Genomic DNA, 20,481 nt, shown 5'->3' on the forward strand with positions numbered 1-20,481 from the left:
TGCACCAAGACTTCAGTATTATTTTGGCTCTAGTTGGCTGTACCTGCACCAAGACTTCAGTATTATTTTGGCTCTAGGTGGCTGTACCTGCACCAAGACTTCAGTATTATTTTGGCTCTAGTTGGCTGTACCTGCACCAAGACTTCAGTATTATTTTGGCTCTAGTTGGCTGTACCTGCACCAAGACTTCAGTATTATTTTCCTTCATAGTTTGTTCTCCATCTTATTTTTAAATAGGGAGCCAATTTATTTTTATTAAAACATTTTTTTTTTTAATGACTGATAAAAACTGTCTGTCTGCAGCAGACATGTGGCGGGCAATGTGGCGGGCAATGTTTGAAACACCGAATCGCAATAAAATCACAGTATTGAATCGCAGTACATACAGAATCGTGAGAATCGCAATACATATCGTATAGGCACCAAAGTATTGTGATATCGTATTGTGAGGTCCCTGGCAATTCCCAGCCCTATTCACCACCCTCTGTAGCACTCGGTCGAGTGCCTAGCAGTTGCCATACCAAGCGGTGATGCAGCCAGTCAAGATGCTCTCAATCGTGCAGCTGTAGACCATTTTGAGGATCTGAGGGCCCATGCCAAAATCTTTCCAGCCTCCTGACGGGGAAGAGGCCCTCTTCTGTCATGCCCTCTTCACAACTGTGTGGGTGTGTGTGTGGACCATGCTAATTCCTTAGTGATGTGGACACCGAGAAACTTGAAGCTCTCGACCTGCTCCACTACTTCCCCATCAATGTGGATGGAGGTGTGTTCGGCCCTCCGTTTCCTTTAGTCCACGATAAGCTTTGTCTCGCCAAAGTTATTTCAAATAAATAATCAGAAATATTATGGATTTTAAACATTTAGGTGCATATAAGTGTCTCATCGGCTGAAAGCTTACATTCTTGTTAATCTAGCTGCACTGTCCGATTTACAGTAGCTATTACAGCGAAAACATGCCTTGCAATTGTTTGAGGACGGCACCCCACATCAAAATATTTTTCCAACAGGCAAAAAATCATTACAAATCCTACAATGTGATGTTCTGGATTTTTTTTCTCATTATGTCTGTCATAGTTGAAGTGTACCTATGATGAAAATTACAGGCCTCTCTCATTTTTTAAGTGGGAGAACTTTGCACAATTGGTGGCTGACTAAATACTTTTTTGCCCCACTGTATGTTCAATAGGAAACCGATTTTAACAGGTGCGTAATGTCTTCATGGCGTGCGCAAACACAAATTTCCAAGACTGTGTCCTTCTACTAAAACTGATATTTCTTATTTGTTTTTGAAGTTACAAGCCTGAAACCTTGAACATAGACTGCTGACACTCTGTGGAAGCCATAGGAATTGCATCCAGGGGACTAATGTTCAATATGACCTTTCTCTTGCATTTCTAAGAGGATGGTCTCTCAAAAAAGAATATGTTTGGTTTTTCTTTGGATGTTTTCCTACCATATCTATTGTCTTATATTTTCCTACATTATTTTAACATTTCTACAAACATCAAAGTGTTTTCTTTCCAATGGTACCAATTATATGCATATCCTGGCTTCAGGGCCTGAGCTACAGGAAGTTTACTTTGGACACGTCATTCAGGCAGGAAGTGGAGAAAAAGGGGCCTAGCCCTAAGAAGTTAAGGGAGAGGTTGTTATCCTGGCACCACACTGCCAGGTCTCTGATCTCATCCCCATAGGCTGCCTCATCGGGGTCTGTGATCAATCCTACCACCATCGTGTCGTCAGCAAACTTGATGATGGTGTTGGAGTTACCAGTCATGAGTGACCAGGGAGTAAAGGATTGGACTAAGCACACACCTCTGAGGGGCGCCCGTGTTCATGGTGTTGTTACCTACCTGGCCCGTCAGGAAGTTCAGGATCCAGTTGCAGTGGGAGGTGTTCAGTCCCAGGGTCCTGAGCATGGCGATGAGCTTGGAGTGGACTATGGTGTTGAATTCTGAGCTGTAGTCAATTAACAACATTCCTACATACATTTGAAGTCGGAAGTTAACACTCATTGGACTCATTAAAACTCGTTTTTCAACCACTCCACAAATGTCTTGTTAACAAACTATAGTTTTGCCAAGTCTACTTTGTGCATGACACAATCATTTTTCCGACAATTGTTTACAGATTATTTCACTTATAATTCACTTTATCACAATTCCAGTGGGTTAGAAGTTTACATACACTAAGTTGACTGTGACTTTAAACAGCTTGGAAAATTCCTGAAAATTATGTCATGTCTTTAGAAGCTTCTGATAGGCTAATTGACATCATTTGAGTCAATTTGAGGTACCTGTGGATGTATTTCAAGGCCTACGTTCAAACTCAGTGCCTCTTTGCTTGACATCATGGGAAAATATAAAACAATCAGCCAAGACCTCAGAAAAAGAATTGTAGACCTCCACAAGTCTGGTTCATCATTGGGAGCAATTTCCAAATGCCTGAAGGTACCACGTTCATCTGTACAAACAATAGTACGCAAGTATAAACACCATGGGACCATACCGCTCAGAAAGGAGACACGTTCTGTCACCTAGAGATTAACTTACTTTGCTGCGAAAAGGGCAAATCAATCCCAGAACAACAGCAAAGGACCTTGTGAAGAGGCTGGAGGAAACAGGTACAAAAGTATCTATTTCCACAGTAAAACGAGTCCTATATCGACATAACCTGAAAGGCTGCTCAGCAAGGAAGAAGCCACTGCTCCAAAACCGCCATAAAGAAGCAAGACTACGGTTTGCAACTGCACATGGGGACAAAGATCGGACTTTTTGCAGAAATGTCCTCTGGTCTGATGAAACAAAAATGGAACTGTTCGACCATAACGACCATCGTTATGTTAGGAGGAAAAAGGGGGATGCTTGCAAGCCGAAGAACACCATTCCAACCGTGAAGCACAGGGGTGGCAGCATCATGTTGTGGGGGTGCTTTGCTGCAGGAGGGACTGGTGCACTTCACAAAATAGATAGCATTATGAGGATGGAAAATTATGTGGATATATTGAAGAAACATCTCAAGACATCAGTCAGGAAGTTAAAGCTTGGTCGCAAACGGGTCTTCAAAATGGACAATGAGCCCAAGCACACTTCCAAAGTTGTGGCAAAAAGGTTTAAGGACAACAAAGTCCTCACCTCAATCCTATAGAACATTTGTGGGCAGAACTGAAAAAGCTTGTGCGAACAAGGAGGCCTACAAACCTGATTCAGTTACACCAGCTCTGTCAGGAGGAATGGGCCAAAATTCCCCCAACTTATTGTGGGAAGCTTGTGGAAGGCTACCCAAAACATTTGACCCAAGTTAAACAATTTAAAGGCAATGCTAGCAAATACTAATTGAATGTATGTAAACTTCTGACCCACTGGGAATGTGATGAAAGAAATAAAAGCTGAAATAAATCATTCTCTCTAATATTTTTCTGACATTTCACATTCTTAAAGTAAAGTGGTGATCCTAACTGACCTAAGACAGAGAATGTTTACTAGGATTAAATGTTAGGAATTGTGAAAAACTGAGTTTAAATGTATTTGCCTAAGGTGTATGTAAACATCCGACTTCAACTGTCGGTATTCCTTTTGTCCAGGTGGGTGAGGGCAGTGTGGAGGTCAATAGAGATTGGGCCATCTGTTGGTCTGTTGGGGTGGTATGTGAATTGGAGATGGTGCAGACCACAGAGAGCATGTTGAATGTTGAACAGATCATCTGGTCAGAAGGAATGGTCTTGACTCGATCAAAGAGGACAGTAAAGGCTTTATTATATTTAGGCTTCTGTATGTTGCTGAGCCCCTGGCTACAGCAGAGACTAAATGGCATGTCAAATATGCCACTTCATTTCTCAAATGCCTCTTATTACATGATAGGCACCTGAGGAAACAAGATCAACTCACAATTTAGAACACAAGATTAGTTAAATTATTAAATCACAATTTAGATTGACACACATAGCATTTGTTTATTCGGAATGTAATTTTATATTTTTCACTCTGGCCTAGATATTTTTGGGTCAGGATCAGTTCCTAAGAGAGGGATATGATTTCTCTGGCCAGTTCAGTTGTGGGTAGTCAGATGTTGAAGTGAGATGTATAAATAACCTGTCATCCCCAAATCCCTGAGACAGTTCTAGGCTCATCAGAAACCTCAGTCCCCACTACTGGTCAGCCTGGACAGCCTAGTCCCAGTTTTCTGAGTTTAATTACCCCACAGAGGTTTTTGGTAGTGTCTAAAGAAAGTCACATTTATTTTAGTCTAGAACAGAGTCCTATTTTGAAACATTCAAATGTATTATAGAATAGAATCTATGCAGTCCAAGCTTGACCAATGAGGATAATTGGGATTTCAGTTTACTTCATGAATAAACAACTACAATCCCTTCTTATAACACACATATAACACTATTGTCAGCATAAATCTCAGGCTTGAGGTTTGAGGCTTGATGGCTAATGCAACATGAGCATGTGTAGGCTACATAGAAGTTGAAATATGAGCATGTGTACAGTCGTGGCCAAAAGTTTTGAGAATTACACAAATATTAATTTTCACAAAGTCTGCTGCCTCAGTTTGTATGATGGCAATTTGCATATACCCCGGAATGTTATGAAGAGTGATCAGATGAATTGCAATTAATTGCAAAGTCCCTCTTTGCCATGCAAATGAACTGAATCCACCAAAAACATTTCCACTGCATTTCAGCCCTGCCACAAAAGGACCAGGTGACATCATGTCAGTGATTCTCTCGTTAACACAGGTGTGAGTTTTGACGAGGACAAGGCTGGAGATCACTCTGTCATGCTGATTGAGTTCGAATAACAGACTGGAAGCTTCAAAAGGAGGGTGGTGCTTGGAATCATTGTTCTTCCTCTGTCAACCATGGTTACCTGCAAGGAAACACGTGCCGTCATCATTGTTTTGCACAAAAAGGGCTTCACATGCATGCAAGGATATTGCTGCCAGTAAGATTGCACATAAATCAACCATTTATCGGATCATCAAGAACTTCAAGGAGAGCGGTTCAATTGTTGTGAGGAAGGCTTCAGGGCGCCCAAGAAAGTCTAGCAAGCCCCAGGACCGTCTCCTAAAGTTTATTCAGCTCCGGAATCGGGGCACCACCAGTACAGAGCTTGCTCAGGAATGGCAGCAGGCAGGTGTGAGTGCATCTGCATGCACATAGAGGCGAAGACTTTTGGAGAATCCATGAATAAAGAATGGTACCAACACATCCTCCGAGAGCAACTTCTCCCAACCATCCAGGAACAGTTTGGTGACGAACAATGCCTTTCCCAGCATGATGGAGCACCTTGCCATAAGGCAAAAGTGATAATGAAGTAGCTCGGGGAACAAAACATGGATATTTTGGGTCCATGGCCAGGAAACTCCCCAGACCTTAATCCCATTGAGAACTTGTGGTCAATCCTCAAGAGGCGGGTGAACAAACAAAACCCCACAAATTCTGACAAACTCCAAGCATTGAATATGCAAGAATGGGCTGCCATCAGTCAGTATGTGGCCCAGAAGTTAATTGACAGTATGCCAGGGTGGATTGCAGAGGTTATGAAAAAGAAGGGTCAACACTGCAAATATTGACTTTGCATCAACTTCATGTAATTGTCAATAAAAGCATTTGACACTTATGAAATGCTTGTAATTATACTTCAGTATTCCATAGTAACATCTGACAAATATATCTGAAGACACTGAAGCAGCAAACTTTGTGGAAATTAATATTTGTGTCATTCTCAAAACATTTGGCCACGACTGTAGGTTACATAGAGGTTGAAATTTGAGCATGTGTAGGTTACATGGAGGTTGAAATTTGAGCATGTGTAGGCTACATAGAGGTTGAAATAAGAGCATGTGTAGGCTGCGTACATGTTCTGAGACCAAAGTTGTTGACATTTTCAACAAGCCTTTGTTTTTCATCTGTAGTTTAGGATTGACAGGGAAACCCAATCCCATGCTGAGGTCCTATAGTTGTGTCTGCTATTGTCTTTGACTGGTGATGTATATATATCTGCTCCAGGCCACACAGCAGAGTCTATGTTTAGCCATTATGTTATGGGTCACGGCTGTATAAAGGCCAGATCAATACAACACGTAGTTGACAAACAGGTTCATATAACGTAGAGCCTCTCCTCTCTAGAGTCTGACTATAGATATATATTTTTATTTTACCTTTATTTTACTAGGCAAGTCAGTTAAGAACAAATTCTTATTTTCAATGACGGCCTAGGAACAGTGGGTTAACTGCCTGTTCAGGGGCAGAATGACAGATTTTGTACCTTGTCAGCTCAGGAATTTGAACTTGCAACCTTTCGGTTACTAGTCCAATGCTCTAACCACTAGGCTACCCTGCCGCTATCCACTATGTCTCCAGAGATCTTATCTGAAAGATAGTTAAACCTGTGGGGGCTCTCACTGCTCTGCTGGATTTACAGTTTAATCCTGAGTACATTTTGGGAATACTTTAACATTAACAATGAGTGCTGAAAGCAGCCATTTAATTTGTGATATAATTCAGTATAGTCATATAATTGTGATGAAAAGTTGGATGTCATCTTGCCTTTTAATCTGAACACAAAATACAATAAAACATGATAATGTGACATTGATGGAATTCTTTCGGGGGCTTAATGTGGTGTCCCGCAACACTCCATACAAGGGCCTCACTTGTTCCTGATACACAGTACCAGTCAAAGTTTGGACACACCTACTCATTCAAGGGTTTTTCTTTATTTTTTAAAACTATTTTCTACATTGTAGAATAATAGTGAAGACATCAAAACTATGGAATAACACATATGGAATCAGGTAGTAACCAAAAAAGTGTTAAACAAATCAAAATATATTTTATATTTGGCATTCTCTCAACCAGCTTCATGAGGTAGTCACCTGGAATGCTTTTCAATTAACAGCAGCGCCTTGTTAATTTGTGGAATTTCTTTCCTTAATGCATTTGTGACAAGGTAGGGGTGGTATACTCAAGATAGCCCTATTTGGTAAAAGTCCATATTATGGCAAGAACAGCTCAAATAAGCAAAGAAAAATGACAGTCCATCATTACTTTGACTGACCTTCATGTCTTAATCTGGAAAATATCAAGAACTTCAAGTGCTGTAGCAAAAACCATCAAGCGTTATGATGAAACTGGCTCTCATGAGGACTGCCACAGGAAAGGAAGACTCAGTTACCTCTGCTGCATGGGATAAGCTCATTAGAGTTAACTGCACCTCAGATTGCAGCCTAAACAAATGTGTCACGGAGTTCAAGTAACTGACACATCTCAACATCAACTGTTCAGTGGAGACTGCGTGAATCAGGCCTTCATGGTCAAATTGCTGCAGAGAAACCACTACTAAAGGACACCAATAAGAAGAAGAGTCTTGCTTGGGCCAAGAAACACGAGCAATGGACATCAGACCGGTGGAAATCTGTCCTTTGGTCTGATGAGTCCAAATTTGAGATTTTTGGTTCCAACCGCCGTGTCTTTGTGTGATGCAGAGTAGGTGAATGGATAATCTCCGCATGTGTGGTACCCACGATGAAACATGGAGGAGGAGCTGTGATGGTGGGGGGTGCTTTGCTGGTGACACTGTCAGGGATTTAACTGTGCTCAGCATATGTGGGAACTCATTCAAGACAGTTGGAAAAGCATTCCTGGTGAACCTGGTTGAGAGAATGCCAAGCGTGTGCAAAGCTGTCATCAAGGCAAAGGGTGGCTACTTGAAGAATATAAAATGTAAAAATATACTTTGATTTGTTTAACACTTTTTTGGTTACTAAATGATTCCATATGTGTTATTTCAATGTTTTGATGTCTTCACTATTATTCTACGATGTAGGAAATAGTCAAAATAAAGAAAAATCCTTGAATTAGTTGGTGTGTCCAAACTTTTGACTGGCACTGTGTGTTAATATTTGTTTTTCCCCAAAATGTATCTAATCAACTCAATCAAACAATGACAGGCACACTGGTCCATAGAAATACTGTAGAATTAGAACAGTTCTGATATATCTTATATCTCAAAACTCTTCTCTCCAGCCTGGCTTGTGTCTTTCTCTGTCGAACATGATTCTGATTTGAAACGATATGATAGGTACACCCCTTCATTTGGGGCACAGTGAGGAGCTCTCGAAAACGTAATTGCTGCCAGATGGAGACAAGATTCCCCCCAACACTGCTCCTGCTTGCAGCAGACAGGGGGCAAAGCATATCATGTACTGTAAATAATGTATTGTTAATGTATGGACACAACACATCAATTCAAAACCCATTTTCAAACATGCATTTCATCTGATATCAAGAAATGACTCGGTTTTCAACAGTTTTGGATATATTACAAAGATGATTGGAATATTCTCAGATTTGCCTTTTTTTTTTACCATCTGTACATTACAGTAGATGTGTCAATATGAATCTGTTGGGTTCTTCTTCATTCAATGTGTTAATGTGTGATCAACAACAATAGCTACAAGACAAAGAGCTGTTTAAGGAGAATAACAACGTGCTTTAGAGATAACTAAGACATAGTTATCTCTAAAACATGTTTTTCTCCTCAGATTAAACTTCTCTTTGTCTTATTTCAGATGTAGCTGCTGTTGTTTCGTACAGTAGAGTGCTCTGAGTCCCAGATGAGTTTGTTGTGTTGACAAGTGTCCAGGCATAGGCAGTCTGTGCCAGGTCAGTGTAACGCTCTTCTTTCCCCCCATGTTGTGTGGGCCATGTGGTTCACAGTGTGGTGCCTAGGATCATATTTTCCACCTGTGCCTTCGGTGGTCTGCCTGCGCGCGCACACACACACACACACACACACACACACACACACACACACACACACACACACACACACACACACACACACACACACACACACACACACACAAACACACAAACACACAATTTTTACATTTTTATATTGCTGTTTTGAAGTCCCCAGGAAGCAAACAGAGCAGACGACAGGGTCTGTTTGCGCCCTTTGTGCAATTACTGTGACATCGTCAGTCCCAAATGGCACCCTATTCCCTATTTGGTGCACTATTTTCGACCAGGCCCATTGGGCTCTGGTCAAAAGTAGTTCACTATATAGGGAATAGTATGCCATTTGGGACGCATACCCTGTCTCTCTGTCCCTCTTGTAATATGGAGGGGTCACACACATTCTGAACCCTCACTGTGGTTACTGTTCAGCTAATTAATTTCGACTGTCATAATTTGTGGCGCAAGTATGACTACAAATTAGTCTCTCAATCTGTCACTTACTCTTCCAACAATCATGATGTATAGTGTTGATTCGACTGAGGAAAGTACAGGATAATATTTTCTGGCAAATGCAGTCCATCAATGTATTTTGTTTTTATCAATCAAAGCATTTCTACACACACTCACACCTGTCTAACACCAACCTCTCAGGTGTTACTGAGCGGACGGCACAGCATTTCTACACACACTCACACCTGTCTAACACCAACCTCTCAGGTGTTACTGAGTAGACGGCACAGCATTTCTACACACACTCACACCTGTCTAACACCAACCTCTCAGGTGTTACTGAGTGGACGGCACAGCATTTCTACACACACTCACACCTGTCTAACACCAACCTCTCAGGTGTTACTGAGTGGACAGCACAGCATTTCTACACACACTCACACCTGTCTAACACCAACCTCTCAGGTGTTACTGAGTGGACGGCACAGCATTTCTACACACACTCACACCTGTCTAACACCAACCTCTCAGGTGTTACTGAGTGGACGGCACAGCATTTCTACACACACTCACACCTGTCTAACACCAACCTCTCAGGTGTTACTGAGTGGACGGCACAGCATTTCTACACACACTCACACCTGTCTAACACCAACCTCTCAGGTGTTACTGAGTGGACGGCACAGCATTTCTACACACACTCACACCTGTCTAACACCAACCTCTCAGGTGTTACTGAGTGGACGGCACAGCATTTCTACACACACTCACACCTGTCTAACACCAACCTCTCAGGTGTTACTGAGTGGACGGCACAGCATTTCTACACACACTCACACCTGTCTAACACCAACCTCTCAGGTGTTACTGAGTGGACGGCACAGCATTTCTACACACACTCACACCTGTCTAACACCAACCTCTCAGGTGTTACTGAGTGGACGGCACAGCATTTCTACACACACTCACACCTGTCTAACACCAACCTCTCAGGTGTTACTGAGTGGACGGCACAGCATTTCTACACACACTCACACCTGTCTAACACCAACCTCTCAGGTGTTACTGAGTGGACGGCACAGCATTTCTACACACACTCACACCTGTCTAACACCAACCTCTCAGGTGTTACTGAGTGGACGGCACAGGTTGTAACATAATGACTAGATGTTGATAGTAGTGAGTAATCCTTTGTATCGTCCCACCCAAAATCTATTTAGAGAGAGAGAGAGAGAGAGAGGGGAAAATGCACCCGTCTGTTTTAATTTTCAGTAGTGATGCAGCTTCTTCTATCACAGTCACTTAAGATAGATAAAACCTGAATTTTAAACAAGCATCAAAAATAATCCCATCCTCTATAGTCTAAAACATAACATTATATATTATTGAATTGCAATTTAATGCTATGACTTGGAAATGATGAAGGATGATCCATTAAGGACTACATTTGCATCCCATACAAACCAAATCCACCCTTAACTCTTCCTAATTAGTTTCACAGATTTAAGTGACAAAACCCTAAATAACTTAAACCAAGTTCCAAACATCTCTCAGCCAGCCAACTTTGTTAATGTGAATATGGGCCTGAATGAAGGCATGAGCAGCCCTTTCTGTATGGAGTGAATCTTTATAGGCAGAGCAGAGTAGCACCTGAAAGATTGGACATGTGCAGAAACTGCAAACACAATTAGCGTCAAGCGGATGAGTCCCCCTATAATCCTGTTTACTGTCTGAATCAGGCAGATGTGCCAAGATTGATTCAGACAGGACAGGGTGCCAGCACCAGCTTACTGTAATGTTGGAGGTGAGGGAGGGTAGTTTTGGGACAGGGGGGAAATCATAAGCCTAACCCTCCCTCTCCCCGCTTTACCAAAACTACCCCTCTTCCTTTAGTGCCTTTTACCCCTGTGCATCACTGTATTGTTGGAGGGGAGAGTGTGAAGGAGGTGGGTGAGGAGGTACACTCTTCCCTCCCCTTTCCCAAAACAATTCACCTACCCTTCTACCCCCCCTTCTCTCAGTGGCTTTTACCCCTGTGCATCACTGTATTGTTGGAGGGGAGAGTGCGAAGGAGGTGGGTGAGGAGGTACACTCTTCCCTCCCCTTTCCCAAAACAATTCACCTACACCTCTACCGCCCCTTCTCTCAGTGGCTTTTACCCCTGTAGGTATATCACTGTTGTTAACACAGCCCTGTTTGTCATGTGGTCCCTGTCTCCAGCCAGCTCTCTCTGTCAGTCGGGGGAGATTATCTTTATTCCCTCTAATTAAATTGACTTGGTTCTTTTTGCAGCCACCAACAATCGAGTGAGATGGAGAAGTTAGATAAATATAATGATATTGAGGAGTTAGAGGAGGAGAAGAAGCCTGAGTATAGCAGACCTGGGTTCAAATAGCCTACTATATGAAATCATTTCAACAAGTACTTTATATTGAGCTGCATCACCCCCTTTTGCCCTCAGAACAGCTTCAATTATTTGGAGAATGGAATTTACAAGGTGTCAAAAGTGTTCCACAGGGATGCTGGCCCATGTTGACTCCAATGCTTCCCACAGTTGTGTTAAGTTGGCTGGATGTTCTTTGGGAGGAGGACCATTCTTGATACACACGGGAAGCTGTTGAGCGTGAAAAACCCAGCAGTGTGGATTTAACAAGTGACATCAATAAGGAATCATAGTTTTCACCTGGATTCACCTGGTCAGCCTAGGCCATGGAAAGAGCAGGTGTTGTTAATGTTTTGTACACATTGTATGTACTTTCATTGAACTTACCTGGTGTATTGGAACCAATAGAATAGTCCCACAACTGCAAACCACGCCCATCTGGCACTTCAGGCAGGCTAATGGTATTTGAAAGATTTCAAATAGTATTTGAACCCAAGTCTGAATGAAGCCTGAATACCAGGAACAGATGGTGGCAGCCGGTGTGTCTCGCTCATCACTGCTCCGTTCAGTAATGTGAGAGGATAGATGGTAGTTAATGTTCTGAAACACTGTCTGAGGAGCAGGCTGGGGCCGGGGCTTGGGATTTTACTAATGAAGAAAGGGTTTCACATGATGGGAGACGGACTCATTTAGGGAAGAGAGGGAATCACAGTCAGGACAGGCCAGCCTTCTTGGACAAAGATTTCAGAGCTGTTAAATTGTGTCTGATTGTCCTCAGCAGGAGCGCCACAGAGAATAAGACACTAAAGATATAACGACTCAGGACAAGACCCAGATGTAGACACAGGAGGCGGACAGTTTTAATCTCTGATATTTATTATAAAAACAGGAGGAAACAGGGAAAACGGGAAACACGCTGGAACTACTTGACAGTACAAGACTGGCACAGACAAACAGAAAACACAGGTATAAATACACAGGGGACAATGGGGACAAATGGGAGACAACTGGTGGGGGGGGGGGAGACAAGCACAAGACAGGTAAAACAGATCAGGGTGTGATAGTAACCCCCCCCCCCCCCCTATGGGCACCACCTGGCGTGGGGACCCTGATATCCCAAGGAACACTCAAAGGGGCGAGAGGCCAGTGGCTGAGCAGGGAAGGGTGTTGCGCAGTAACGTCCATGGGAATAGAGAGGGGTTTTGTGGAGGTACCCAGCTCTGACACCATGGTGGAGTCCATAAAACTCTCGTCGGCCCCAGTCAATGAGCACCCGGAGAGATTTGGACCCGTCACCTCACAGCAGGATGGCATGAAGAGGGTTACGAGTAAGAAGAGAAGAGGGGTACGAGTAAGAAGAGAAGAGGGGTACGAGTAAGAAGAGAAGAGGGGTACGAGTAAGGGGAGATTGGAAACTCCCCGTACGACTCACCAGCATACTCATCTGCTGATGAGCCTGGTCTTTTAATGGACAGGTAGATATCCAATGTTCTGTAGTACCACAATACAGACAGCGCTTGGTGCTCAGTCTGCGCAAGCGTTCAACAGGAGACAATCTAGCCCTGTCCAGTTGCATGGCCTCTGAAGGAAACGGGTCGACTGCCCTCTGTGATTCCCGAGGGAACTCGGGTGACATCGGATTCTCCCAGCCATCTAGACTTTGGGAACTTCCGTGATTCTTCGGAGGCGAGGTGGGAATCGTGGACGAGCGAGTATGACCAGGAACAGACCTCCTCTTCCTCCTACGTTCCCGAAGCCGGCCATCGATCTGTAGGGTCAAGGCTATGAGTGAGTCGTGGTCTATGGGCAGCTCCCGGGCTGCGAGCTTCAACCACCTCCGATAATTAATGCAGGAACGTGTCAAACAGGAATTCCGGGTTCCAGATACTTTCGGTGGCAAAAGTGTGAAAATCCAGAGTCCTGTGATGTCACGCTCTCTGTCAACACATTAGGAGTAGAACTTAAACACTTAACTTTTAAACCTATGGATAAGAGCGCCTGCTAAAATGTAAATGTAAACCTATTATCTCTCAGAACTAGGCTAAGTTGTTTGTTCACGCATAGGCCAAAGCATTTATGGAAGTATCCTAGTAAAGGCCTCCTGCAATATTTGCAATACAATATTTAGCTATATCATATTCTTTCTTCCTGTGTATCTCCAGGTCAATCGGAGATGCTGAGGCGTAAAGAGTACATGGAGCTGAAGGATGTGTTTGTTCCTTAGCTTTTATATACGCTGCCTGTAGCATATAATATCATCTGTCTCTCTGTGCTCCAGGTCAGTCCGAAACTCTGAGGAGGACAGAGTACGTGGAGCTGAAGGATGTGTTTGGAGTGAAGGTGAAGAGACGTCGTTCTGCGGGCCAGGAGACAGGGGGCACTCTCCTGGGCATCACTCTGTTCCAGTGTAAGAAGAAGGGACCCAAGCTGAAGGACCATGCCATTCACTTCAACAACATGAGCGTGGACCACTGTGAGATCTGGTTCAAAAAACTTAAGGAGATACTCGGTGGTAAGTGTCAGTGTCCTTCACAAAAAATACTTTAAACACATAGGACTGATTTCTCTGACAAAGATTGAGCCTAGTTCTAGACTCAATGGTGATTCTGCTTTTTAGTCTAAGGCCAGGCTTAATCTGGGTCAGGTAAACACATACAGTATTTGGTATGATTGAGTAGTGCATTTTTATGTGGACTGAACCAATGTCCCCCTCAATTGTACTACCCCAAGTGGGCCATGGTTTTGACAAATATTTGAACATCAAACATATCAAGCTGTTTATGTTGGACAGCAATTTGCATTGATTTTGTTAAGTGCAACAGCCCACAATGATTTTGTTAAGTGCAACAGCCCACAATGATTTTGAGGCAGGCTCATATATTTGGTCTCTTAAAGTTCACTGGTAATAAAGCTATGCATTATCGATCACTATAGTCATTAGGATATCACAGTCTTTTTACAGGTTGTCACACAAATACAGTCTCCAATATCTTCCTATCGTGATTTTTTACAACTTATTTTAAGCAGCAAGTGAAAAAGATTCACACAGATGTTTTGGTAAAACCTGTGTGGAAATTCAAACCATGAAATATAAAAAAGCAGCACTGGAAATGTCCTGGACGTTTGTGTTGCAAGATATGTCATACAACTTAGTGACATATTACCAGACCGGATAAGCTCCTATGTGTTCCAAGCATAGAGATCACATGCTCGGGTTAACACAACAGCTCCCAACAATTGCTCACTTTATATCATGCTAACAAACAAGAGGACTGGAAAGGGTCCTTAAGATATTGTTGATGAAACCTGAGATACTTTTTGTAAAAGGATGGAACCATTCCAACAGCAGTTAGTAGTTACAGAGGCACCAGAGCCAGCATTATATCTGAATATGAGTTCAATATAAGGCTTAGAGTGGCACCACCACCCCTATGTGGTTATTGGCTCTCTGAGTGTCTCCAGGAAGAGACCTCCCATGATGGGGACACCTGTCTCTGAGGGCCATGCTGGGCTGCCCTGGTCCTGACAGCCTGTCTCCCTGTCTCCCCCCATCAGCTCCATAGAACGACAGATAATTACTAACTACAGGGTGGCCACCATCAACCTGTTCTTCAGGCCCTTGTGGCCAACACCTCCTCATTCCACCCTCCCTCCTCCTCTCTTCCACCCTCCCATTCGCCTCCTCTCTCCCACTCGCCTCCTCTCTCCTACCCTCCTCCTCCTTATCCACTACTCCTCCTACCACCTCATCTCCTTCTTTTCCACCCTACTCCTCCTCTCTCCCACCCTCCTCCTACTCTTCAGGCACCTCTTAATGAATCTACTACATGCTGCCTCCTCAGACATAATATCCTTGACAATTTAATGTCAACCCCAGACATTTTGACTAATATACAGTGTGTGCATAGAATGTATGTTGGAGTCTGACTGTTTCTGTAAGTGAGAAACCTGGTTTAGAGATAGCCCTACCAGGTGTAGCTTAGACAACCTAGACAGCCCCAGTTAGTGACACTGTCAGTCTGTGCATAATAAAACCATCTCTCATTTCACAAGCCTGTCTGCTCCTCTCTGAAGCTCTGTTCCGTCTTCCCTGTTCTGTTCTGTTCCTCAGGCAAAACAAGAATGTGCCCCAAATGGCACCCTATGCCCTATATAGTTCACAACTTTTGACTAGAACCCCATGGGCCCAGTTCAAAAGTAGTGCACTACATTACCTATGAAGAGGGTTCTACTTGGGATGTAGTCCAACTTTGGCACAGCCAACTTTTAAAGCTGTACCTCTCTCAGCCTGAAGAAGACCCAAATCCTTGGCTAAATTCCAAATGGGACCCTATTCTATATATAGTGAACTACTTTTGACCAAGACCCATAGGCCTCTGGTCAAAAGGAAGTGCACTATGTTGGGAATAGGGTGCCATTTGGGATGCGGGCTTTGTGTTTTTGTGTGAGAGGACTGTGAGTACTTTAACATGAATAAATGAACATAATTAAAACAACATGCCTGGAGACAGCCTACAGGACACTGAATAAGCTAAACAAATATTCTAGATTGTCTGCTATTAAAAACAGCAATTTGATATTAGCTGGCATTTTTTGTTTAGGAATATGCAGAATAGATCATTTTATGAAACTAAGCCTGGGCTCCTGTTAAAGAAGCCTCATTGTACAGAATAGTTTTCACCAAATCTATTTCCAATTCAGCTTTTGATGTAAGACAGTGGCAGTGTATTTGCACTACTACAGTATATATTAAATGATATCAACAAGAGACGGGTTATTGGAAGGCAGGTAGCCTAGTGGTTAGAACGTTGTGCCAGTAACCGAAAGGTCGCTGGTTTGAATAACCGAGCCGACAAGGTGAAAAAATCAGCTAATGTGCCCATGAGCAAGGCACTTAACCGTAATTAGCTCCAGGGGCGCCGTACTACTATGACTGACTCTGTAAAACAACACATTTCACTGCACCTATCCGGTGTATGAGTGAATATGGTTAAACCTGACAAAGATCCACTGCGGCTCAAAACATTGTCGCTATTAAAGCGTGGTGTTTGAAGCATAATGCAGAGGCCTTAGCCTTCACCTGGTGTTATGAGGCTTAAGTAAGTAGGTAAGTAAATGAGTAAAATAACAGACCTTTTTGTCTTTATCAACAAGAGGTATATAATCTTATATAAGATCCAATAACAGCCACATGAATCATTCATATATTCATATAGGATCTATACAGAGTTAAAACATAAAGGGCTAAAAACAATCCTCTCCATTCTGTTGTTAAACAATTTTGCTCGGGTGTTTTATGGAGCTCTTACACTACATCTTATCAAAAGACTTATTCCAATGCACATATGAATTCATTTTAGAGGACAATGGCCAGTGGATCAACTGGGATGACCTTTTAGTTGAACTCTGAGCTTTTTCCCTTCTCTCTCTCTTTTTGTCCTCTCCTTCTCGCTCTCTCTTTTCTTCCCCCTGAGGGCCTTTAGCGGCAACAACAATAAAGTTCAACTTGATGCAGGAGTGTGACCATCCACTTTGACAAGAGCACCAAGGCCACATTATCTGTCCGGAGAGGGGAGACGGCCTGGTGGCGATGCAGGCCTGGTTGGTCTGATTGACCTGCCTGATAGACGGACCACTAATCTGTGAATGAAAGGAGGCTTTAAAAATGTCATGGAGGCGATTGTAGGTCTACACAGTGTTGCTTGCTCGCACAAGGCCAAGGGTATCAGAAAGACACAGACATTCTGCCTTGTACAGGTGTTGCCATTGTTAGCTCTGGCCTCTTGCACACGTTGGTCTGTCTGTGACCGGGCTGGAGACATTATCACACGACTGATGGCTGGTTTAATCTGGTGGCTGACATCCTCAGCTGGACCACGTCACCTCATGTGTCAGACCACATCACATGGCTTGTCACTGCAATGGCCAAGGCAATGTCCCCATTTGATTTCCAGCATTCAGAATCTGTTTCTAGGAAAGAAGAGAGAGGGGTTGATAATAAAGGCAAGGAGGGAGACGAGTTTCAGAGCAACACCTTTTGTGTTTAACTGTCAGCTGGGACACTCCCTCCATTGTGCGACGTTATTAGAGGCTCCCTGGGAAACGAGGGTGCAGGGATTCACCGTTCCCTCTGTAACAGGTGAGAGCTCCTGTAGTCCAGCGTGCCACAGTTTATATTCCCCCGAAGGGAGAAATGATTCAGCAGCACCGCTGACTTAACAACAGCTTCACAATAAAACAAGATACATAATCCCCCAATGGAAAACAGAGCGAGAGAGAGGGAGAGCACAGTGCACTGTGTACCATTGTGTGAGGCTATCCAGGTATAATTGTAACAGGAAGTCATGTGTGCTGAGGCTCAAAGCAGCATGTGGCCCAAAGTAGTGCATTTGTCTCTTATCTTGGCGAAGGAGAAATGCTCACTAACAGGAATGGAAACAAATTTGTGCACAAAATTTGAGAAAAATACACTTTTTGTGGAACATTTGTGGGAGGTTTTATTTCAGCTCTTGAAACATGGGACCACCACGTTATATGTTGCGTTTATATTTTTGTTCGGTATAAATCGTTTTATGACATAACTTAATCTGTTTTATAAGAGTCCAGCATGTAGTCATATGCTGAGAATGATATTACTGTCTGTGTTGTGCTGTGCATACTGGAGGACTGTATTAAGGACTTTACCCTGGTCCCCTGACTGCTAGCTGACTGGAGGACTGTATTAAGAACTTTACCCTGGTCCCCTGACTGCTAGCTGACTGGAGGAGTATATTATGTTACCCTGGTCCCCTGACTGCTAGCTGACTGGAGGAGTGTATTGTGTTACCCTGGTCCCTGCCTGCTAGCTGACTGGAGGAGTGTATTATGTTACCCTGGTCCCTGCCTGCTAGCTGACTGGAGGAGTGTATTATGTTACCCTGGTCCCTGCCTGCTAGCTGACTGGAGGAGTGTATTATGTTACCCTGGTCCCTGCCTGCTAGCTGACTGGAGGAGTGTATTGTGTTACCCTGGTCCCTGCCTGCCTGCTGACTGGAGGAGTGTATTGTGTTACCCTGGTCCCTGCCTGCCTGCTGACTGGAGGAGTGTATTGTGTTACCCTGGTCCCTGCCTGCTAGCTGACTGGAGGAGTGTATTATGTTACCCTGGTCCCTGCCTGCTAGCTGACTGGAGGAGTGTATTGTGTTACCCTGGTCCCTGCCCGCTAGCTGACTGGAGGAGTGTATTATGTTACCCTGGTCCCTGCCTGCTAGCTGACTGGAGGAGTGCATTATGTTACCCTGGTCCCTGCCTGCTGACTGGAGGAGTGTATTGTGTTACCCTGGTCCCTGCCCGCCTGCTGCCTGGAGGAGTGTATTATGTTACCCTGGTCCCTGCCTGCTAGCTGACTGGAGGAGTGCATTATGTTACCCTGGTCCCTGCCTGCTAGCTGACTGGAGGAGTGTATTATGTTACCGTGGTCCCTGCCTGCTGCCTGGAGGAGTGTATTGTGTTACCCTGGTCCCTGCCTGCTAGCTGACTGGAGGAGTGTATTGTGTTACCCTGGTCCCCTGCCTGCTAGCTGACTGGAGGAGTATATTATGTTACCCTGGTCCCTGTCTGCGAGCTGACTGGAGGAGTGTATTGTGTTACCCTGGTCCCTGCCTGCCTGCTGACTGGAGGAGTGTATTATGTTACCCTGGTCCCTGCCTGCCTGCTGCCTGGAGGACTGTATTGTGTTACCCTGGTCCCTGCCTGCTAGCTGACTGGAGGAGTGTATTGTGTTACCCTGGTCCCTGCCTGCGAGCTGACTGGAGGAGTGTATTGTGTTACCCTGGTCCCTGCCTGCTAGCTGACTGGAGGAGTGTATTATGTTACCCTGGTCCCTGCCTGCTAGCTGACTGGAGGAGTGCATTATGTTACCCTGGTCCCTGCCTGCTGACTGGAGGAGTGTATTGTGTTACCCTGGTCCCTGCCCGCCTGCTGCCTGGAGGAGTGTATTATGTTACCCTGGTCCCTGCCTGCTAGCTGACTGGAGGAGTGCATTATGTTACCCTGGTCCCTGCCTGCTAGCTGACTGGAGGAGTGTATTATGTTACCCTGGTCCCTGCCTGCTGCCTGGAGGAGTGTATTGTGTTACCCTGGTCCCTGCCTGCTAGCTGACTGGAGGAGTGTATTGTGTTACCCTGGTCCCCTGCCTGCTAGCTGACTGGAGGAGTATATTATGTTACCCTGGTCCCTGTCTGCGAGCTGACTGGAGGAGTGTATTGTGTTACCCTGGTCCCTGCCTGCCTGCTGACTGGAGGAGTGTATTATGTTACCCTGGTCCCTGCCTGCCTGCTGCCTGGAGGACTGTATTGTGTTACCCTGGTCCCTGCCTGCTAGCTGACTGGAGGAGTGTATTGTGTTACCCTGGTCCCTGCCTGCGAGCTGACTGGAGGAGTGTATTGTGTTACCCTGGTCCCTGCCTGCTAGCTGACTGGAGGAGTGTATTATGTTACCCTGGTCCCTGCCTGCTAGCTGACTGGAGGAGTGTATTGTGTTACCCTGGTCCCTGCCTGCTAGCTGACTGGAGGAGTGTATTGTGTTACCCTGGTCCCTGCCTGCCTGCTGACTGGAGGAGTGTATTGTGTTACCCTGGTCCCTGCCTGCCTGCTGACTGGAGGAGTGTATTGTGTTACCCTGGTCCCTGCCTGCTAGCTGACTGGAGGAGTGTATTATGTTACCCTGGTCCCTGCCTGCTAGCTGACTGGAGAAGTGTATTGTGTTACCCTGGTCCCTGCCTGCTGACTGGAGGAGTGTATTGTGTTACCCTGGTCCCTGCCTGCTAGCTGACTGGAGGAGTGTATTGTGTTACCCTGGTCCCTGCCTGCTAGCTGACCGGAGGAGTGTATTATGTTACCCTGGTCCCTGCCTGCTA

General features: G+C 44.5%; 1 protein-coding gene across 3 annotated transcripts in view; it reads left to right on the plus strand.

Moving 5' to 3' along the window:
- The window catches only part of cerkl (CERK like autophagy regulator), a 104,257-nt gene that overhangs the window by 5,516 nt on the left and 78,260 nt on the right, over positions 1 to 20,481 (plus strand). For all 3 annotated transcript variants that reach the window (XM_020462232.2, XM_031805395.1, XM_020462233.2), the window contains exon 2: positions 13,864 to 14,097. In XM_020462232.2, the coding sequence (XP_020317821.1) occupies positions 13,864 to 14,097 (234 nt within the window). The remainder of the gene's footprint in view (positions 1 to 13,863; positions 14,098 to 20,481) is intronic.

Source organism: Oncorhynchus kisutch, linkage group LG26 (assembly GCF_002021735.2).
Source record: "Oncorhynchus kisutch isolate 150728-3 linkage group LG26, Okis_V2, whole genome shotgun sequence".
Taxonomy (NCBI): domain Eukaryota; kingdom Metazoa; phylum Chordata; class Actinopteri; order Salmoniformes; family Salmonidae; genus Oncorhynchus; species Oncorhynchus kisutch.